This window comes from Larus michahellis, chromosome 3, assembly GCF_964199755.1.
Source record: "Larus michahellis chromosome 3, bLarMic1.1, whole genome shotgun sequence".
Taxonomy (NCBI): domain Eukaryota; kingdom Metazoa; phylum Chordata; class Aves; order Charadriiformes; family Laridae; genus Larus; species Larus michahellis.
In genome coordinates, this window is record NC_133898.1 from 107,699,208 (window position 1) to 107,721,411 (window position 22,204).

General features: G+C 35.4%; 1 protein-coding gene across 1 annotated transcript in view; it reads left to right on the plus strand.

Moving 5' to 3' along the window:
* The window catches only part of CSMD1 (CUB and Sushi multiple domains 1), a 1,197,588-nt gene that overhangs the window by 986,108 nt on the left and 189,276 nt on the right, over positions 1-22,204 (plus strand). The window contains exons 27-31 of the mRNA XM_074581652.1: positions 3,197-3,388; positions 6,730-6,868; positions 11,507-11,694; positions 13,939-14,133; positions 21,463-21,579. Of these exons, the coding sequence (XP_074437753.1) occupies positions 3,197-3,388; positions 6,730-6,868; positions 11,507-11,694; positions 13,939-14,133; positions 21,463-21,579 (831 nt within the window). The remainder of the gene's footprint in view (positions 1-3,196; positions 3,389-6,729; positions 6,869-11,506; positions 11,695-13,938; positions 14,134-21,462; positions 21,580-22,204) is intronic.

Below are 22,204 nucleotides of genomic sequence, written 5' to 3' on the forward strand. Positions count from 1 at the left end.
TTGTTTGCCATAGACATAGTGAAATCGATATTGATGAAGGTGATGTGTTTTTTTTTTCTTCAGCTACAATGGATTACAGGCTGAACAAACTGATAAAAAAAGAAGTGTCCTTCAGGTGAAAGATAAATTAGGCACAAACCTAACATATTGCTCACAAGGCTACAGACACACAAATATACAGTGTGTCATATTCCCAAAAACAGTCTCCTATTGATTTTCAGTGATGTTTTAAATCCACTTTGAAAACGTGATTTGGGGCCCAAATCCAAAATAAGTTCTAAAATGGGATTCTGGAAGATTATTAATTTAAAAACAATGAGGCTTAACACAGTGGCTGCCAACATATGGAGGTCTGAAAACTCCCTAGCAATCTGTGGGTTTTCCAGCTGCCCATTCTTCTGGCACCTTCCTCTAGGTCTACCTTTTGTGAACACAAAAGCCTGTTCCACTCTGAGCAGATGAGACAGTAGGAGATGGGAAGTCTGTATGTACAGAGTGTTACTGTGTAACCCACTGACTATCATGTAGCTTACTGCTTAGAACACATGTGCGAGAACTGAGAAGCAGCAATTTAGTTCTTTTCCAGCTTAATGGCATTCCAGTCCCCTCTCCCGGCTCTGCAGTTTTAGGCACCTAATTTTACAGTCATTTCTAAGAAGTCTAACTGTGGAATTTGGTTTGATTTAGCATCCTTAAATTTAAAATCTAGCTATTGCTTATGCTGCTTTACAGCATATGTGCTTTAATTGTGTTCAGCCTCAAGTTTCTGAATTCCTTAGATTTTTTTTAAAATTGCATATGGCAATGTTACATCACAGCATGAATGTGGCCTTTCTCATAAGTGTGTAAGCTAGGTGTTAACTGTGTGTTTATGTATTAATGTATGGGCTGAGAAGAAAAGAACCTGCTATAAAAGAAGAACGATGACAGAAGAACTAGTGATTTTTAATGTCTGGATTACTTATCAATGCATATAATTTCTATACCCTTTAGGTGTTTGCACAATACCAAATGAAGCAATAGTAGGCTTGTAATTTTCATGCAGTTCCAGAACCTCTTGGGAAGTAAAACAACTTGAAAAGGAGACAAGTTAAAGAGTTGATAGTCTGTCTAAATGTTCACTTTACTAGATCACACGTCAGTGCTTAAATGTCTGGTGTTTTGTTTAATTAGGATCAAGTGTATTTGGCATGATAAAGAGGTTGTTAGTTTCAAATACATAAAATAACTTCTGAGGCTGCAAGAACAAAAGTATAAAGAATATTTTGGTGCTTATTAAACATCTGTCATTGTTTTTAAAATCTAAAATGCTATATATAAGAAATTAAGATTAACAGTGAAATGAATATTAAAAGGCATCAGTCCTTCATAATTGGTGCGTACTTGACACAGTCAAAATGGGAAAAATGCTGAGACATTGTGTTGTGTAACCTTTTAAGGAGAAAATGAGGGTAGTCAGAGATTTGTTGAAAAAAGATACTAATTAATGACAGAGATGGGCTTATGGTCATATACTTGAAAGAATTATGATTCTTTAACAGATATATACTATAGTGAACCATTTTTTCTAACTGCTATTGTCTGTCGAATAAGAAATAACTTCTCTGAGGTCATGACCATGCTTTCCTTCCCCTGTGGCCAAGTACGCATTTGGTAAACTGCGCTAATATGGGATGTCAGGTAGATTGTCAGAGTGGTGCCTGGGGAGTGCTTACACAGTACTCATTAGTAGTGACGGCTATTACTTTAATTCTTGGATTGATGCTTATAAATTCTGGTGGAAAAAAGTCCGCCACTGTTAAAAAAACCTGCCGTGTCTCTTACTTCATTTAGATATGGTAGCCATCCCAAGGTATGGGATATACTATTTGGGAATGGAAACAAGGCCAAAATATTATGAAAAATATAATGTTAGACAAAGCTCCTGTGTTTGTAAGATGTCAGTTATCATAACCCATAAATTCTTATATAGGGATGTTTTACAGTTTTTGTGGTTTGTCTAAGTGACTACCTGTTTGCTAGTAAATGCATAAAAACATTTTACCAATGTAAAATGTTTGTTTCTCTTTTTGCTTATTATTTTTTCAACCTTCCTTTCTCCTGCAAATTTACAACACACAAAAAAAGGAGTTTTCCAGGTGTACAACTTAGTAACTGTTTCAAGTTTGCAAAAGTTTAGTTGCTCCTGCGGTTTCTTGTAATGGTATACTCTATAGGTGAAGAAGGAAGGAGTAGATGCAGTTATTAATACAGAAAATGGATTACCTGTACATTATGGTCACAAAGGTTGCATAGTGATGGTAGTGATAGAGCTCTTTTATCTTATGAAAGCCTTCAGGTTGTACCATTCGAAATGAGCTAACAAAATCATTTTAATGAAATATTAATATTTCCTGGGATTGAAACAGAAAAAATGAAAAAAATACCTGCACCCACCCACCCCCCCCAAAAAAAAAAAGAGCAAGGAGGATAGACTGTTATCACTAATACGTAGGGCATATGAAAGACTGTGCCGCTCTATTTTAAACAACAGAAAGTGATTATCAAACATAGAGAAATAATATTTTGTGTTCTTAGTCTTCTTTTTGCCTGTAATTTGTAATGCTATCCTAAAACCCAAGCACTTGAAGTGCTACATACAGCTCAAAATACAGAAAGACATAGTCGCTACTTTCCCAGAGACTGTTGGAGAATGGCACAGCCAGATATAATAAGCAACAAGGACTTCCTTGTAGATACACACCAATATCATTAATGGTGATTGTGACACTAGGTTTGTGACTTCTTGCTTGCTTTTGTGGTAAGTTCTTTGTGGCTTTTGCTTGCACTTGTGGTAAGTTCTTTGAAAAATACATCTTTGGGTGGAGCACAGAGTACAGTTCAGTGAATTAGGCACAGTTGCCTCCAGAGAAGGAACCTTCTTTCCTTGGGAAGACTGCAATGTTTACTGCAACTCAGGATGTTGGCTACCTGAAGCCAGTAGAAGAGACCTGGCACCTTCCATATATCCATAGTGGATGTAGATTTGTGTATCCACTTTCTGGATGATTACTTGTTTTAAGTCTGCCGTCTTATATTAACTGATGAGTAAATAATATTGCCTCTGGTTTGAATGCTTTTGTAAAAATATTGTGCTTTTAATGGTGGATGTTTAGTATTTACACCTTAAAGCTTTTATTTCATCATTGCCTTACAGCTTCTATTGCGTCAACCTGTAATGATCCCGGGACACCACAGAACGGCACTAGATATGGAGACAGCAGAGAGCCTGGAGACACTACCACCTTTCAATGTGACCCTGGCTATCAACTTCAAGGACAGGCTAAAATTACATGTGTTCAAATGAATAACCGATTCTTCTGGCAACCTGATCCTCCTACATGCATAGGTAATAAGATGAACTGTAGTCTCTGTTTAAAATTAATACAGATCAGATTTCTTGTTCAACTAGTGGGCATATGATGCTCATGCTGGAGTGATGCTCTTTGTAGAACCCAGTTATTTTGCATTTATGATTACTGACAGACTCATTCTCAAAATTAACATTATTTTTGGATGTTATTTTCTCAGTATTCTACTCTTTAAACTTCATACAAGTTTAAAATTGATGAAGTCTAATAGAAATAATTAAATGGAAGAGGTGATTTAGATTAAAAAAAATCTTGTTGAAACGTTCTTGTTAGAATGGTTGTCTCTGTAATAATTCACTTACATAAACTACAGCCCGTTATTTATTCTGAAAATTTTCTGAATTCTCATATAGATTAAATACCCATCCTGAGCAATCCCTAGGAAGCTAAAAGTATTTTTTTCCAAAGCAGGATGCTTGTTGGGAAATGTAGATGCAGAGAAGGGGGTCCAAATGACAATGCTGTTGAAAGAAATTAGATATATTTCCATAACACCAGGAGGGGGTGGGAGATCTTCATTGAAACAAGTTTCGATTCTTGGTTCCATAGTCCTATATGGCATAATCTCTCTGTGGTTCTGGTCAGCAGACTAATAACTACATGCTTAGAAGTCTTGCTGTAATTTAAGGTGATCAGTGTAGCTATTCTAAGATTAGAGTTAATCAACATGTGTGAAAAATTATCTGCTAAGTATAGTAATTTTTTAAATCTTTATGATTTTGTTACCTATTGATTTATAATTCAATGAAGACTTATTTTAATGATCCCCAAAAACAGATACAATATATTTTAATAGCAATGGAATAAGCATAATGCTTTTTCTTTCTACAAGCCATTTTGGAGATGCTCTTTCCAAAACAGCAAATCCCCAAACTGCAGTCCCTCTGTTTCTCTAAAGTGTTTACTTATATCTCAAAAATACTGGAAACAATTCAGGATAATGCAGGATGATGTCTCTAACTCCAGATCATCTAACTGAACTGGAGCAGCATATAATCTGAACATTGTCTTCTGGATGCCTTGTGTGCAATGTATAAATAACAGCATGAAAAAGTTTACTAAACATACTGGGATTATTCCCAAATTAAAAATATTTAAACAAAAAAAAAACAAACCCACAAAAACATGTGGTGCCTAAAGGTCTAGAAAAGTCATACTCTTTCTGTAAATACCAATTTTAATCACTCCGTATTTCTTTACAATCTGGTAAAAAACCCCAAAAACACAAAAGAAGGATATAAAGAAGGAAAGAAAGAGAAAGTACCTTTCAGCAAAAAGTATATACATATTGCTATTCTTCTGTATACTCAAGATGACTTTGAAGGGGAAAGCAGATTAAAGTAATCTTTACTCAAGTAGACATGAGAATGTTAGAAAACTAAAGGGTTCTTTAAAACCATTATATGTCATTTTAAAAATTACCATAAAGTCCTTATTCCAGTATGCTGACTTATAATTGAAAAATGATTTACATTTAGTAACTGTAATACTCTGTAGTACTCTGAACATTGTGCGACTTCCATTCCTGATTATTTAATTTTTTCTGCTCTATTTGTACTTTATAACTTTGATCATGGTAATCTTGGGCTGAATCATCAGCACACATAAGGAACATGTGACTCATTTCCTGGAACCATTATTTGTGAACAAAACAAAAAACCAAACCAACAAAAAAAAAGAGAAAAAAAACCAAAACATGAAAAACCCCACACCCTGGATCAAAAATAATGACTAAAGTACCAAAACTACAGACACAAAAAACCCCCAGATACATAAGTATACTAAATGTTTAAATAAATAAACAAATAAATAAATAAGGCAGGGGGGAGAAAGTTTAGTTTGTTTTCATAAATACCACAAGGGGAATGTCTTCATTTGGGCTAGGAGCATGGTTTCCAAGTAAATTTTCTTGCTCATGCTCTAGTTCATGATTTTGAATTTTCTTGGAGCTTTAGAATGAGACTAAACTGCAAGATGTCTCACACTGTACTCCAGTGTGTGGAGGACATCTGATGTATGCCAGCCACTAGTGAGCATTCAGTCTGTTGGACCAGACTAGAAAAGGCCTGAAAAATTCCTTCTTTAAAATGTTGAGTGCAGATTCCAAATCCTTAGTGCCAACTATTTTGCACTACAGATGTGTTCCTATCAGTCTGCGTGACTTTGTGCAGCTCATGTTGACTACTGTACTTGTTAGTTAGACTCCAATGTGATTATCATCTTTGGAAGTGGAATTCCTTATCTGTTTAATTTATGGTAACTAAACGAATATATTTGTTTTTTGTTGTGTGTAATCACAGAATTATAGAAACAGAATGGCTTGGGTTGGAAGGGACCTTAAAGATCATCTAGTTCCCAACCCCCCTGTCATAGGCAGGGACACTTTCCACTAAACCAGGTTGCTCAAAGCCCCATCCAGCCTGGCCTTGAACACTTCCAGGGATGGGGCATCCACAACTTCTCTGGGCAACCTGTTCCAGCACCTCACCACTCTCACAGTAAAGAATTTCTTCCTAATATCTAATCTAAATCTACCCCCTTTCAGTTTAAAGCCATTGCCCTTGTTCTGCCACTACCGGCCCTTGTAAAAAGCCCCTCTCCAGCTTTCTCGTAGGCCCCCTTTAGGTACTGGAAGGCCTTTATAAGGTCTCCCTGGAGCCTTCTCTTCTCAACTCTCTCAGCCTGTCTTCATAGGAGAGGTGCTCCAGCCATCTGATCATCTTCGTGGCCCTCCTCTGGACCTGCTCCAACAGGTCCATGTCCTTCTTATGTTGAGGGCCCTGGAGGTGGGCACAGTACTCCAGGTCGCATCTCATGTGGGCAGAGTAGAGGGGCAGAATCACCTCTATAATAATAGTAATACCTTTACTTACTGAATGGAACTTTTTTGTTTTACATCTATGGGCAAAAGAAACTGCATCCTGAATCCTGCTATTGAGCTTTCCCAGTTCTTAAAGTACTTCCAGTACATAAGAAATACTTCAGCTTGATAGAGATGGGATTAAGTAACAACAAATTAAACGGGACTTCCTATTTAACTTCATATTTTTATTCTTTTAGAAAGAGCTTTTCTTGTGGTTCTTTTGAATATGAACAGAGCTCCGTTTTTTAAAGGAAAATGCAAAAATGTTTGCTAGCTGGAAGTGGGAAAGCTCTGGTTTTGAGTTTTTTGGGTTTTGTTTTGTTTTTTGTTTTTTCTTTAAAAAATTATTATTACTTTTGGTAAATATAGAGGTCTTTTTACTCCTATTTAACAGCTAATATATGCTTGTGAATTTAACATGTGACCATATTCCCATTTCTTTTTACATTGTGACAGCTGCATGCGGAGGAAACCTGACAGGCCCAGCAGGAGTTATTTTATCACCTAACTATCCACAGCCTTATCCTCCTGGGAAAGAATGTGACTGGAGAATAAAAGTAAACCCTGACTTTGTCATTGCCTTGATATTCAAAAGGTACCATTTCTAGATGAATGCCTCTATTTAACAGGATTTTAAATGTCACATCTAAAAATGGCATCATTTGTCACTTCTTAAAGCTTCTAATTATATTCTCTGCCTAAGTCCTGGAGCATACATCTAATATGTGCTATGTCATTGCTCCTAAATAATGTAAAAGAAAATAATATAGTTATATGGCACTTTTGATATCAAATATATTCCTGAGCAACGAAACTTTCTGTGACTTACGAAATAGAAATCCTTGAAAAGCAATGTCAATTTATAGAAATGCTTGATTTACGTTGTTGTACCTTATAGTAGAGACTTGAACTGTAGTGGAAACTGTCTGTACCTCAGTTCTTAAAGGTTTTTACCAATACAGGCTAAATACACTTTTCTTGGAGTGCATAGATCAGAATAAAAAAATTGTTCTACTTAGTCAAGAGATACAAGATGTCTAGATAATATTGTCTCATAATTTTACAAAGTTTTATTTAGTCAAGGTTCCATCATCCTATATTTGTTGCATAATTGAAGTTTTGGGTTTTTTTTTCTTTTTTTGATTCTCTGTCCTACGGGTGATTTTTAATCTAAGAATGGAAACATTACTGTTGACTTCATGGGATGGTGATCAATTCTGATCCTTTTTGGAAGAGATGATGGCATGTTCAGCATTTTGTTGTGTCATATTTGCACCCACCAAAACAACAAAAAAACCCAGTCTCCTTTGGTGACTGACTGCAATGTGTTTTCTAATAAAATATCGATACACAAGAAATTAAAGAATCAAAGCCTAATATACTTGAAATTATATAATCAAGAATATAATAATTCTATTCTTCACATATTTGATCAAATAGCATTAAGGGATGAGAATAGTTTTCCACTCATTACACTCTTGAAAATGTCACATGCTAGGTGTGTTAAGTAGCATATTTCTGTGGACTGCCTGAATAATCAGCTCAAATGCACTATTTCAAGTAAGACAAAATAAACTTTTAGCTACTCGGTATTCAGGTTTGTTTGTGAATTCTATTTTAAGGAATACAAGTATGAGCAATATAATAGAATTTGTAGTTTATGCTATACTTCCAGTACATTTTATAAATAATTGCAGTCCAGTAATACACACTGGACTGCCTAAATCTTTCCTAAATTTGATATTCTGTGCTAGAAGTTCGTAAATTCTCCAGAGAGAAATCTTGCTTTGAAATGTGAAAGAAACGCTTATGCCATAGCTTCCCAGGTTTTTGACACTACCTGTTACAAAACTATCTGATGTTGGAGAATATTCCTAGAAACTCATCCGTCTCCTGACTGATGGCGATATAGGGACTTTTAAAGGTGTAGGCTGTGGGGTTGTTAATCTTGTAAATATGTTTAGAAAACTGAAAAAGAAAGGAAAATTAGAATACAAATTAGGAAGGAGGGGACAACCAACTCTATTATCTATATACATATGAGTGTCAAACAGCCAAAATGGAAAACTTTGACTACTTTTTTAAAATACTGTATTTTTTGTATAAATGGATCATAAGAGTAATATGGATTTGTATTTAATGAAGAAGCTTGCAAATACATGCTGGTAACTTTGTAATAGAGAAGTAAAATGAGATAGTTTTACAAATATATTTAATGTTAGAACACAAATAACAATGCACTAACACAAACTCCCTCTGATTTACATGAAATGTCAGTGCTGAAATAACTCTGTCTCTGCAATCCTTTCAATAACTTCCTTGATTTTCAGACTAGACTCAACTAGAATATTGTCAATTGGAAGGGACCTACAACGGTCATCTAGTCCAGCTGCCTGACCACTTCAGGGCTGACCAAAACTCAAAGCATATTATTAAGGGCATGGTCTCTTAAACACTGACAGGCTTGGGGCACCAACCACCTCTCTAGAAAGCTTGTTCCAGTGTTTGACCACCCTCTCAGTAAAGAAATGCTTTCTAATGTCCAGTCTAAACCTCCCCTGGCACAGCTTTGAGCCATTCCCATGCGTCCTATCACTGGATACCAGGCAGAAGAGTTCAGCACCTCCCTCTCCACTTTCCCTCCTCAGGAAGCTGTAGAGATCAGTGAGGTTGCCCCTCAGACTCCTTTTCTCCAAACTAGACAATCCCAAAGTCCTTAGCTACTCCCTGTAGGACATTCCTTCCAGCCCTTTCCCCAGCTTTGTTGCCCTTCTCTGGATGCATTCAAGGACTTTCACATCCTTCTTAAATTGTGGGGCCAGAACTGCACACAGTACTCAAGGTGAGGCCACACCAATGCTGACTACAGTGGGATAATCACCTCTTTTGACTGGCTGGTTGCTGTGTTTGATGCACCTCAGGATGCAGTTTGCCCTCTTAGCTGCCAGGGCCCACTGTTGACTCATATTGAGCCTGTTGTCAACCAGCACCCCCAGATCCCTTTCTGCAGGGCTCATCTCCAGCCACTCCTCTCCCAATTTATACTTGTGCGTGGCATTACTCCATCCCAGGTGCAGAATCCAGCATTTATTCTTGTTAAATTTCATCACATTAATCATAGCCCAGTGCTCCAATCTCTCTAGATCCCTCTGCAAGGCCTCCTGTCCCTCAAGAGAGTCAACAGCAGCTCCCAGTTTGGTATCATCAGCAAACTTGCTAATGATGCATTCAGCTCCTGCATCCAAATTGTTGATTGTGCAGAACTGGCTCTAGAATTGAACTCTGAGAAGCGCCACTGGTGACTGGTAGCCAGACAGATGTAGCCCCATTCACTACAACCCTTTCAGCTCTGCTGTTCATCCAGTTCTTCACCCAGTGCACTGTGTACCTGTTCATTCCACAGTTGGACAACTCGCAACAGCAAGAAGGATGCTGTGAGGGACAGTATCAAAAGCCTTACTAAAATTCAGAAAAACTATATCTACAACTTCCCTTCATCCACCAGATGACCTTATCACAGAACGATATCAAGTCAGTTAAGCAGGACTTTCCTTTTGTGAACCCGTGTTGACTGTGCCTGATAGTTGCATTATTCTTCAAATGCCTTTTAATAGTACCCAGTATAATCTTCTCCATAATTTTTCCAGGCAATGAGGTTAGAATAACAGGTCTGTAGTTCCCTGGGTCTTCTCTTATGCCCTTTTTGTAGATTGGAATAATATTGTCTAGGTTCCAGTCAACAGGGGCCTCCCCCTGACTCCCAAGACCTCTAGTAGGTAGGTGATCGAGAGGGATAATATGTCTTTGACATCTCAGTAGATTAAAAAATCTACTTTTTTAACTTACCATTTTCTGTTCATTTTTTCTAAAATTTTTCATTCTCAGTCAGTGTGCTACAGCTAAGTGCCATACTATTCTCAAGGAACTGGCTTTGAGAAGACAGCAGTGTCTACATAGGATGAGAAAGTGGGCTGAAAATAGAGAGATGCGATGTATTTTGTCAAATGTTTGTTGGATACAGAAAGGATGAAACCCATTGTCCTGTACTATTTGCTTTTCCTTGTTTTTGGTCTATAGACTGCTATTTCTTTTAATTCAATTCTAAAATTATCAACTAAAAATTCTGTTTTAGCGAAAGTTTCAAAACACTTTTCTGGCTTCCCTTAGCTCTTGAAAATAGGGCATAAAATATTATTCATTATATGAAGCCATTTCAATCTGACATTACTTAAGCAAATTTTTTCTGCTGTGTTCTTAGCTTAAGATATTGTTCCTTCCTTATTTGATTTGGAAAAGTTTGTGTGTAACAGTACTAGCTGATGTAATAGAAAGAAAAACAGCCGACCACCACACTTGCAAAAAAAGCTGAACATTTATGTTTTACAAAGACTAATAGGAAGAAAAAAAATCCACTCACTTGACTGAGTCCTTGACTGCTTTTTTAATGTAGTTTTACTTTTCTTATATTTTCTTCAGTATTCCTAGTATATCCTTTTCTCTATCTCTGTATAAATTTCTCATATAAATGCCTATGTTTTTATCTTTATATTTTCTCAGAACTCATCTCAATTAAATTCTTCTGAAAGACATTCCATTCATAATATCTTCATAATTGCTTTGTATAAACATATAAATGTCATCAAATATGGCATAGCATTGATGGTTTAGTGAGAATAAGAATTCACTTTAATTTATCATAATTCTCTGATATAATTTGAGTATGAACAAAGGCAAGTCCCAGGGTAGTGGTCTGTCCATTTGAAAGCATCTTGTTTCTAATATGCGGAGTTTATGTTTGTAATAGGTGGATTTAATATCATCCAATTGAGCCAACTAAAAGCTGGACTTTTAATTTAAGCTATTTGTCTGGATCATTCTTGCGGTCACTGGTAAGAGGCTAAAAGTGCTGCAGCCTTTCTGCAGAAGGTGATTCATTCCATCTTGAGAAAAGTTTTCAAGATAGATGGGGAGGATTTGCTGCTTTTTCACTGGCTGTAGACAGAGCCTGCATGATGGCCTGATAGGAGATCATATGGAAAGCTGAGTGGGTTCAAATCAATGGCAAAGAGAACTCCATTGAAAGTTAGTAAATTTTCATTGTGAATCATATTTAAAAAGACACTTATTTCTGGAGTAGAAAATGTGTTAGGCAGAAAATTGGCAGCCACAGGGACAGTAGCGTTGAACTCAAAAAATAAATGAAGACTTAATTCTCTTCTTCCTTTATTTTCAGTTTCAATATGGAACCCAGTTATGATTTTCTGCATATTTATGAAGGGGAAGATTCCAACAGTCCTCTAATTGGCAGCTTTCAAGGCTCGCAGGCTCCTGAAAGAATAGAGAGCAGTGGTAACAGTCTGTTTCTGGCTTTTCGCAGTGATGCTTCTGTTGGAATGTCAGGATTTGCCATTGACTATAAAGGTACTGTTCTTACCATAATCTGTGGAAACATAAAGGGAAGGAAATGTTTACTATTTATTGAGACTCAAATCTGTCTACTTCTAGGTGTACTTATACTGAACTGACAAATACTTTTTTTCATTGATGTAAGTGTTGAAAACTATTTTCTGTAAATATATGGAGGAACACAGAAATCCTCTTTCATGAAATCTCTTTCACATTACTTATGCATATTTTCATCTTCCAGAAAAAAAAATAGAGACAGAAATGCGCACCAAAAATAGCATTTGGAAAAGAGTTATCCTACCTATTTGGAATACATGGCTGCTGATGCTTCCTTGCTGATACATACCAATACATTTTCCTTTCTACTTTGTTGTTGAATCTACATAAACATTTTTTAATAACTACTGCAGGACAATATTTGCCCTTTTTTGGGGGTACCTATTACTAGCCAGAGAATGGGTTATGCTGACTGTTTGTTAAAGACACACACTCACTTTAAATGCTGGTTTCTTTTCCGGTCGCAGATGCTGTCTCTGACTTGATTGTCATCTCTGCTGAGATTTATCAAGCTGTTTTTCATCAGCAGAGGTGCTGCCTCAGCTTCTTATACTTGACAATGGAAGTAAACCACATTAATGTCAGAAATGAAGGAACAAAAATATCTAAAGAATATAGAAATAACATACCAATGAAAGAGAGAGAGGTTAAAAAGAACTATTAAATAATTTTTATATTTAGTTCTTCATCTTTCATCCAGCATTATGCATTATTCTCCATGTTGGCAAAACTTTTCTTCCCAAGGTATTCATCATGTTGCGATAGATGAAAACTTTGTTCCCATCTAAACTTGAAACAAAATATAAATAAAATGGGAAAACAATTTGTTTCAGGAAACCTTATTGGCTTGCAAGGAAAGAAAATGACAGGTTGAGCAGAAGGAGATAAAGAGATAAAGATGCCCGTTGAAAATGTGCATACACGTTTTCACTGTGTGTGTATTTTCTGTTCTCAGCATAGTCTGATATGTGTGCCTCTATGCAACTAGAAGTTAAATGAAATAATAAGAAAATAAGAACGTAACATCTAAGAGCAAAACTATATTTCAAAAAGTTATGTTCAATGGGCAGTATGTTTGTGCCTAATAATTCAGTATTTTTATTAAGTACATTATTTAAGATTTTATATAAAATTTATTACTTCACATTTCTATTATGGACATCCAGTTTTGCTTTCTGATTATATTCCTTGAGTGTTTCATTAAAATACATTCTTTATTAACATTTAATAAGGGAAGGTGGCATGCTGTAAACTTTGACTATGAATTAGAATCTTTGCCTCCTATAATGAACTTCGTATTAGGTGCATTGTTCCCTTTTTAAGAGTTCACATATTTAGCAAAATATTGTTTATAGAAGTAATATTACACAATATTTTCATAGATTTTAAAGGGACTGAGTTGTATTTAAGCCTTTTGTAGGAAAAAGCGTTGCATAGTTGTCAACAGTGTAGTAATACTAGTATTTTGTTTTCATTTATTTAGTTATAAAGAATGTTCAGTGCCTAAACCCTTCCTATTTGAAGATTATCTCAATCATATTCTTGAAATAATTCATTAATAATATGAATTATTTCTCCTGTCTGTTTTCTTTGTATTTTAACTTGACAAAGATGATGAATGAAATCCTAGTCTTGTTAAAATCAACATTTAAAATCAATGTCTATGCTCACGTTGACTTAAAGATTTGATACCTGTTATCTTGTGCCAGAAAAAAACTGTTGTGCTTATTTTGTCAGCCTTCGACCTCCAGTTATTATTATATCTTCTTAAATATGAAGTATAAAGGAACAATACATTTTTAACTTTTAAATTATTCCATAGTATGGCAGCTTTCTAATCAGAAGTTATTGAGTACTGAGCATAATACTTGGTTAAAAAACATAATAGCGTAAGTGGTAAATTCTAGAAATGGTAGCTTTTCTTCTACACTACTAAACTTCATTGGAGTTATTCAGCTTTTGGAGAGTTCTACTACCAAAAGGTAGGTAGAAAATGCTGTTGGTTGGATCCTCTCAGTATAATTTCCTAGGCTAGATAATCAGTCTAATGCAAACATCCATGATCTTGTAGTAAGCATAAAGAAACAAGTATTTTAATAAGCTGTTGAAAAATGTACACTGACTGGAAAAAACCATTGATAACAGTTCTTTTTTTTTTTTAATTGAAAGTGTATATAGATTTACTTTAATTAATTTTAACAGAAAAGCCACGGGAAGCTTGTTTTGATCCTGGAAACATCATGAACGGGACAAGAATCGGAACAGACTTTAAGCTTGGTTCAACTATTACTTACCAGTGTGATTCTGGATATAAGATTATCGATCCTTCAACTATAACATGTGTAATTGGTGCAGATGGAAAGCCAGCATGGAACAGAGCATTGCCATCTTGTAATGGTATGTACTGTTTTCTTAACATTTCCCTGTCCCCCCAGGGAATTCAGAGTTTCTCAGTCCCTGTGGCTATTTATACTATTTCTATGCATATAGCTAGTATTTAAAAAAATCTGAAGTTAAAAAATAAAAACTATGATTATATGAGTTTTGGACAATAGCTTAGTCATTAATGTATTGTTTTAACTATTTAAATTAAATTTAAATTCTGAAATCAACATATATTGTTATGTTCATAATAATGATTGCAATGTAATATGTAAGTATCCATGGTTTCCCTTTTACATCAAATTTAGTGGAAGGCTCGTGATCTGTATGAGAATCCATATAAAACAGACTAAATACTAATTACGAAGTATTACTGCCCTATCTATTGTTTCTGTTTATTCTCTTTGTATGTCTCTTGCCAAATTGTTGTTTCATAGACTGCAAGGAGGGGCAGTCTTTTCAACAAAATGGAGCTTCAATATGTGGCTGATTTATAATAACTGGGATTTATCTGTGCTCCCACATAGTCTCAGGATGTATTATTTTCAGGTATAACCTGCCTGGTGATAGTAATTTAGAACTGCATTTTAAAAGGATGTAGTAACTTAGACTATGCATACACTATTTCAATTGTGCTCAGAGACTGGGGTCTGAAAAAAGTTGTTAGACTTAAGTTGCTAGACTATTTCCAGGCATGATTTTGGTCCAGACCTTACACCACTCGCATATATTTCTAAAATGGTAAGTAGCATACTAGTACTAGTACAAGTATTTGCTGTGGCCAATCATGCTGTTTCATCTCAAAGCCAAAGATTACGCTCTTGTAGTGTTTAGTGTCCAGTGTAGCCATAGCCTAAGTCTATGTCTATACTCCTAAAGAAAAAAGGCATGGGAAGCTGATGCAGTGGGTTGCTGATTATCCATAGCGCTTAATTGCTACTTCTCTTCATGACTTCAGCTATGAAAACACCACTCTACTAGACTTCAACACAAGTTCCACATTATTTCAGGAATTTTGGATTATAATCACTGCCCTGATGCATACACACTCACACATAAAATAAGAGTCATAGAATGAGTTAGGTTGGAAAGGGCCTTTAAAATCATTAACCATTAACCTAATACTGCCAAGTCTACCACTAAACCATGTCCTTAACCACCATGTCTACACATCTTTTAAATACCTCCAGGGATGGTGGTGGCTCAGCCACTTCCCTGGGTAGCCTGTTCCAATGCTTGATAACCCTTTCAGCGAAGAAATTTTTCCTAATATCCAATTTGAGGCTATTTCCTCTTATCCTATCACTTGTTCCTTGGGAAAAGAAACCAACACCCACCTCGCTACAAACTCCTTTCAGGTAGTTGTAGAGAGTGATAAGGTCTCCTCTGAGCCCCCTTTTCTCCACACTAAACAACCCCCGTTCCCTCAGCCGCTCATCGTAGAACTTGTGCTCCAGGCCATTCACCATCTTCATTGCTGTTCTTTGGACGTGCTGCAGCATCTCAATGTCTTTCTTGTAGTGAGGGGCCCAAAACTGAACACGATATTTAAGGTGCGATCTCATCAGTGCAAACACAATGCCTATAAATACACACACAGACACATTTTTATTTTTATACATGTATATATACACACGCACATACATATGCACAAATACGTATATATCATTTAAACTCATCTTTTCAGACATGGGCAGAATATCCACAGAATTATGGATTATGTCAGTTTAAGGAAAGGCATGGTGACTGTAGAACCACTCTGTAAAGAAAACCAATAATTTACCAATGAAACAGAGAACACAGAATAATGCAAAAGTATGCAACATTTATTTTCAAGCCTTTTGGATTAGAGCAACAGGTTAATGCTAAACAGATTTACCCACAAAAAATTAAATTACTCTGGACACGTTTTTAATATTTATAATATTATTGTTATAAACCTGTCATTATTATATATACTTACACCTATTGCTATTATTATTGTTGTTGTTTTGTTGTTTTCATTGTTGTTATTAACATTATTATTAATTTGAATCACAGGATATTAATGTATCAATTTTGTGTAGATTTTACTACCTGCAGCATGGCCCTGAGAGCACAGACAGGTCTTATTTGCCCTGACCAACTTCAGCTGGGATCTCCACTTACAACCCCTGACCAAAGGCCCAGGAGATCTATTCAAAGTCAGTCCTGGGCCTTCACTTCATGCCTGAATTATGGCCCATGTACTTATTTAAAGTTCTGTTTCTGACTTTGCCTGCTGGATGATCCTCAAATGTACACTGTAATTAGCTTATCTCCTGGATGGACCCCTGTACATATCATCACTGAAATTGGAAGGGACCTTTGATGCCACCTACTCCAACCTCCTTGATCAGGCAAGGTCACATAGAAAAGATTGCTCAGGACTGTGTCCAGTTGGGTTTTGAGCATCTCCGTGGATGGAGACTCCACAACCTCTCTGGGCAGCCTGCTCCAATGTTTTACTACCCTCACAGTAGAAAAGTGTTTTCTTGTGTCAGGATGGAACATCATGTGTTTTGATTCGTGACCATTGCCTCTTGTTCTGTGAGTGGACACTACTAAGAAGAGTCTGGCTCCACCCTTTTCTTAATTTTCTCCCATGAAGTACTTATACCCATTGATAAGATCCCCTTGAGCCTTCTGTTTCCAAGGCTAAAGTCACAGCTTTCTCGGCATCGGTTCATATGAAAGATGCACCAGTCTATTAATCATCTTTGTGGCTCTTCACTGGACTCACTCCACTAAGTCCATGTATTTCTTGTACTGGGCAGCCCAGAACTGGACACAGCACTCCAGATGTAGCCTCACCAGTGCTGAGTAGAGAGGAAGGATCACGTCCCTTGATGTTTTGGCAAATGATGTTACTAACACTTAGCTCAAGAGACCAGTGGCCACTTTTTCTGTAAGGGCACATGGGCTGTAAGGGCACGTTGCTGGCTAATGTTGAGCTTGTTAACCGCCATCAACAAAGAAGTGGAATTGGGATGAATTTTTTTTCTCAGGGGTTGTTGTTTTAGTAACTTTGGTTTTTAAAGGATTTTAAAGAAAAAGAGCAAGTGTATTGTGAATATATTTTACTTACGGAGTGCAGAATGCAGCTTTTGCTGTGACATTGCAATAGCTTAGCTTTAATACCTTATGAAACTACACTTTTAGAACAATTACATTTTGTATTATTCAAGAAGTTGTTATAAAACACTGAGTAGCGTAGAAAAAGAAAAATGACCAGTGGTTCGCCTTGTAAACTGATATACTCCTCATTTTATGTTTTGGGCTGTTTGTGTCTTTGACACAGAATTCAAATTTAAATTTAAAGATTGACATTTATTTTCTTAATTTTTTAAAGCAGAATGAACATCTTATTTCTGAAGAAATAATTTCCTATTAAAATAGTATCTGTTATTATAACACTTTATAAAATATGACATAAAAAAATAGGGAAAATGTTCTTTTGAATCCTCTATTTTTTTACACTCGCAGGTAAAGGTCAAGAACAGACAGACTAAAAAAATACCTGTATTTTAACAAAATAGATATCAATATCTCATGCTGAGTTCATTTTGAGGATCATCCAATAGATAATTAAAAACCTAAAATTTTACATGAATCATTTAGTAGTTTATTGACAATAACTAATATATGTAACTTGATTTGCTAAACTGTTCTGTATTTATACAAGACAAATGCTGAAACGAGAGATAAATTAGTTAGCCATAGCTCTTAGATGTCATTTTAATTTTCTGCCTCAATAATTATAATTCTTTTGCCAAGGTGACAGTTAATGCAGTATTGAGATGCTTGTGATATCTATTCTAAATAGCTGCTTGTCTAAAGAAGCATAAATTAGTAGCTGAAAGATTGGATATCTTGACACTTAAATCCGAGTAAAACTAAACTGGAATACATGCTTGTGGAAGTACTTTAGGTCTATTTATCTAGTATGGTTTACTGTGTGTTCCATTTTAAAACACATACTAGTGACTTCAGTTAAGGTATAGGGGTTTTTTAAGTATCATTTACATGGCTACTACAGTTGGGTCTGTAGTATGGAGTAAACCATAGTAGATAAATGAATATTTATCTATTTATATACTTTTGTGGAGTCTTCAATAACTTTTTAATAAAATAGGCTTGATTTATGAGAAGGACAAAACTCTCAAATTTTGGGTTATAATGGAACTGCAGATTGCTGAGGACTGCATGCGCTCTTTGGATCGCTGTAAGTCTTATGTTACCGTAGTACTGTAATGATGGCTGGGCCAAAGATCCAAAGGAGGTATCCGCCTTTTTGTCACAGGGCATGGTTTTGAGTAAAACGGAGACACTGATAATTTAAAGTAAAAGAACAACAATGTGACTGGAAAGTGTAAAAAAAAAAAAAAAAAAAAAAAAAAGATTATGTTTAAATCAATATATGAAATACAGATTCATTATGTAAATCATATATATGTACATAATTTTAAAGGTAGGAGTTGTATAGGAGGCCAGAACCAAAATACACTCAGGATCATCTTTGTTGTCACGTAAAGCCCTGTAATATACAACTTAACCCAATCAAACCTAAAAATATCAAGCAAAAATGCTCATGATGCAATTTTAGTAAAACGTTCTGAGCTTATATTTCTTTATACTGATAGTTAATTGCCCCTTTTGGAACTTCTTTAAAATATTGGATTAAAAAAACATTATAAATTTTGAAGCATGAAAAATGGAAAAGAACCTAAAATGAGTGCTGAGATCCCAAGAATTTCTGAAAATGACACCTTTAGTTCTTTAAGCCAATTACCACAATTAAGCGAATTAATTCAACTTATTTCTTTGTGGTGTGGTTCTTATTTTTTATTTTTAAGGTAGCATTTTACAGTCAGACAAATGAAAACAAATTCCATATTTGTCCAGGTAACAGTTGGCAACTGCCAGTAGGTATATTCTAAAACACTAATGGAAAGTCTCAGGCATACTGATTTCATTTTTAATTTCACAGTCCTTAATGAAGTTGTTAAAATGCATCCTCTGAAAATCTAGGTTTTGCTCACTAGAACAAATGTTACTTATAGTCAAAATTAAGAAGTCTGTTTAGGGTATGTTTGACTGTCACAGCACTGCACTGATAAATTTTACAGCCTTAACCTACAAGAGAACTTTTCTTGCATCTTTTTTTTAGCCTAAGCACTCACAGGCTTTCTATACAGAGTGGATATACTACAAAGATGTAATAATAAAAATTACTAAAGATATCATCAAAAACATATATAAAAATAGGAAAGCACATTTTAGAAGGGAACATTTTTACAACTCCGTAACTTTTAAATTTGTTTTAAATTAAGCATAAGTAATATACTTTCATTCCAGTGAAATATTCATGACTTGAGAATTTCATCCTATAATTACAAGATAGACTTTGTGGCTTAGTTTCTGGTATCCTCAAAGCAAGAAGAGAAAAAAATATAAAGATTTTAAATTCATGGCATGAACTGATTCCTTGTGATATTTGAGTTTCACTTCAACCACATAATCCTATTCAGCCTACTGATAGATTAAACTTCTCATCTTCTATCATTACATTGGATTTTTGAATAATTCATATAAGCAGCTAAGAGAAGACACAGATTTGTAGTATTAATTGCTGCCTGTATAAGGAAGTTAAACTTGTAGAGATATTTGAAGTGTGATTTTAAAGCCCAGTTGCTGTCAGGGAGCAGAAAGAGCAGTTCTGCTCCACAAGGGCAGATGAGCCAGGAGCTGAGAATGACCAAAGCGCAGGCTGTACCCACACTCACTGGGTACAGTCCCGCAGCACATGAACTGGGTCAGCAGAGCTGGGAGCTGGTAACAGCGTCCTTTGGTAGCCCCAGACCAATGAACTTGTGCACCTGGACCCCAGAGCCGTGTCCTCAGAGCTACTTTCCAGGTAGTTGTTAAAATGTAATTGGCTATATGTAAAATTCCCAGAGAGAAGTAACATTGATTTACTTTGTTCCTTATGGTAGAAAATAACTGTTTAGATTTGCAATGATCCTTTTCTTGCTTAAAAACAAAAAGCAATGTCACTCTTCTATTTTTAAAAGTTTAATTTATCTATTTATTTATTTTTAAAATAATTTCAATATTGGCTTCTTGGATAAAATAACAGCATATGGTGATCTTTTATTCTTGTAAAATCTACAGTTATTAACAGTGCTTGATGAAAGCGTTTGACTCCCCTCTCCAAAAGAAAAAGAGCACTGGATTGCACATAACCAATGTAATTATTTTTACACTTACATTTTAATGAAGATTTTGATAGGAAGCCAAAACTTTCCATTAGTTCTCAACAGTTGAGAAGAGTGACAGCAATATTTTTTTTCATTGTGTAGAGATGTATTTACTCAATATCCAACACAAGGAGATATTTTAACTTAAAAATACCCACTCCTTATGTTTGCTGTTTCTCCAAAAGCACCTGTCCCTTTCATCCACTCCCTGCTTTGGCTTTTCCCGAGGAATCCTTGAGACATAGACTTACTATGATGTAGCACTTTCACTTAAGATTGGTAAATCCAGCAGTCCCTCAGCAATGCCACATTTCTTGCCCATACATGGAAGGACAATAGCACACATGCTTGTTCATTTTTTTTCTCATGATATGGGCAGAACTGCTACTTCTGTAATGCCTGACTGGTCTTGAAGGTTGGGGCTCCACTATCCTTAAATACCCCTTCTAAATTCTGTAGCTGAAAGAGTTTCTCTTACTCTTTCTGTTCTGCTTTATATACATATGAGTCCAAAGTTTTTTTTATGTATAACCTATATGCTTTTTTAATAATCATCTAGTAAGTTATCAAAAGCAAAGTAATTCAAGCGTACGTTCACAAAGCAGAATTCATGGCATGCTGTGCAGGGTACTGTTAGCTTACCTATGTATCCCTCTGAGACCCAAGACAACTGTGTTATGCCATTTTAATTATGCAGTACATTTTTTTTTCTGAGCTTTTTTTTTTCTTACATAGATACATAGATACCTAGATATAGACATATGTTAAAATAAAAAAAACCCCAAAACCTAAACTTTGTGTTTACAGTTTCTTTCAACTAAGTTATACTTCCAGTCCTATATGAATACTTGCAGTCAAGTAAAACTCTCATATATTATCTTTTTAAAGAAATTTTGATAAAAATTATATCCTGAGAAAGAACCACTAGCTATGTCTTTATAAGAAAACCAAACAAAACCAAAAACACTGACCTGTCACTTCATGATGTTTAGATTTTCATTTTCAGACTGAACTAATACAGACAACTGTAATTAATGTAACACGTTTCTTTCTGTTTTGTTTCCAGCACCATGTGGAGGGCAGTATACTGGATCAGAGGGAGTGGTTTTATCACCAAGTTATCCTCATAATTACACCGCTGGGCAGACCTGCCATTATTCAATAACTGTACCTAAAGAATTTGGTAAGAATTTCTTCTATTGATTTATCAATCATTGATCATTGTTCTGCTGTTCGGATGTCTTTCAAACGTAATAGTGACCTTAGAGTTTCAATACATTGCAAATTGCGTATCAAAAATAAATGTATTCTTGACGCAGAAATTGATTCTAGAGTTTTGACCTTTTACTTCTCCCTTGAGTAATCAATGGACTTTAGCTAAGCCATCTGTGTCTGCTATCCAAGTGTATCCTGAATGCTTTCATTGATTACATCATTAATCATCATAGGATAATTACTCATTCAAGCTTCCTGAAAAGTAAAATCAGTTGTCAAAAAACAAGCATCAAATATTCTCTTATATTTTAAATTTTTGGTTTTTATATTTTAATAAGGGACAGATGAGTAGGATCACATTTAACTAGTACAGTGAAGGGAAAGAAAGCAATTTTACATAAAAATGCCAGAAATGTTAGTGAAAAATTACAAAACTGGTTCTTTCAATGTGTCAAAATACTTGGACAAAATCCCTAAAACTTGTGCAATTGTATGCAGGGCATGCTTTTCTGCAAAACAGATTTCCCTAATTCAAGTCCAGACGATTAGCAATAAGATCCATTTTACTGCTTACTTCACAAAAGAAGTAAGAA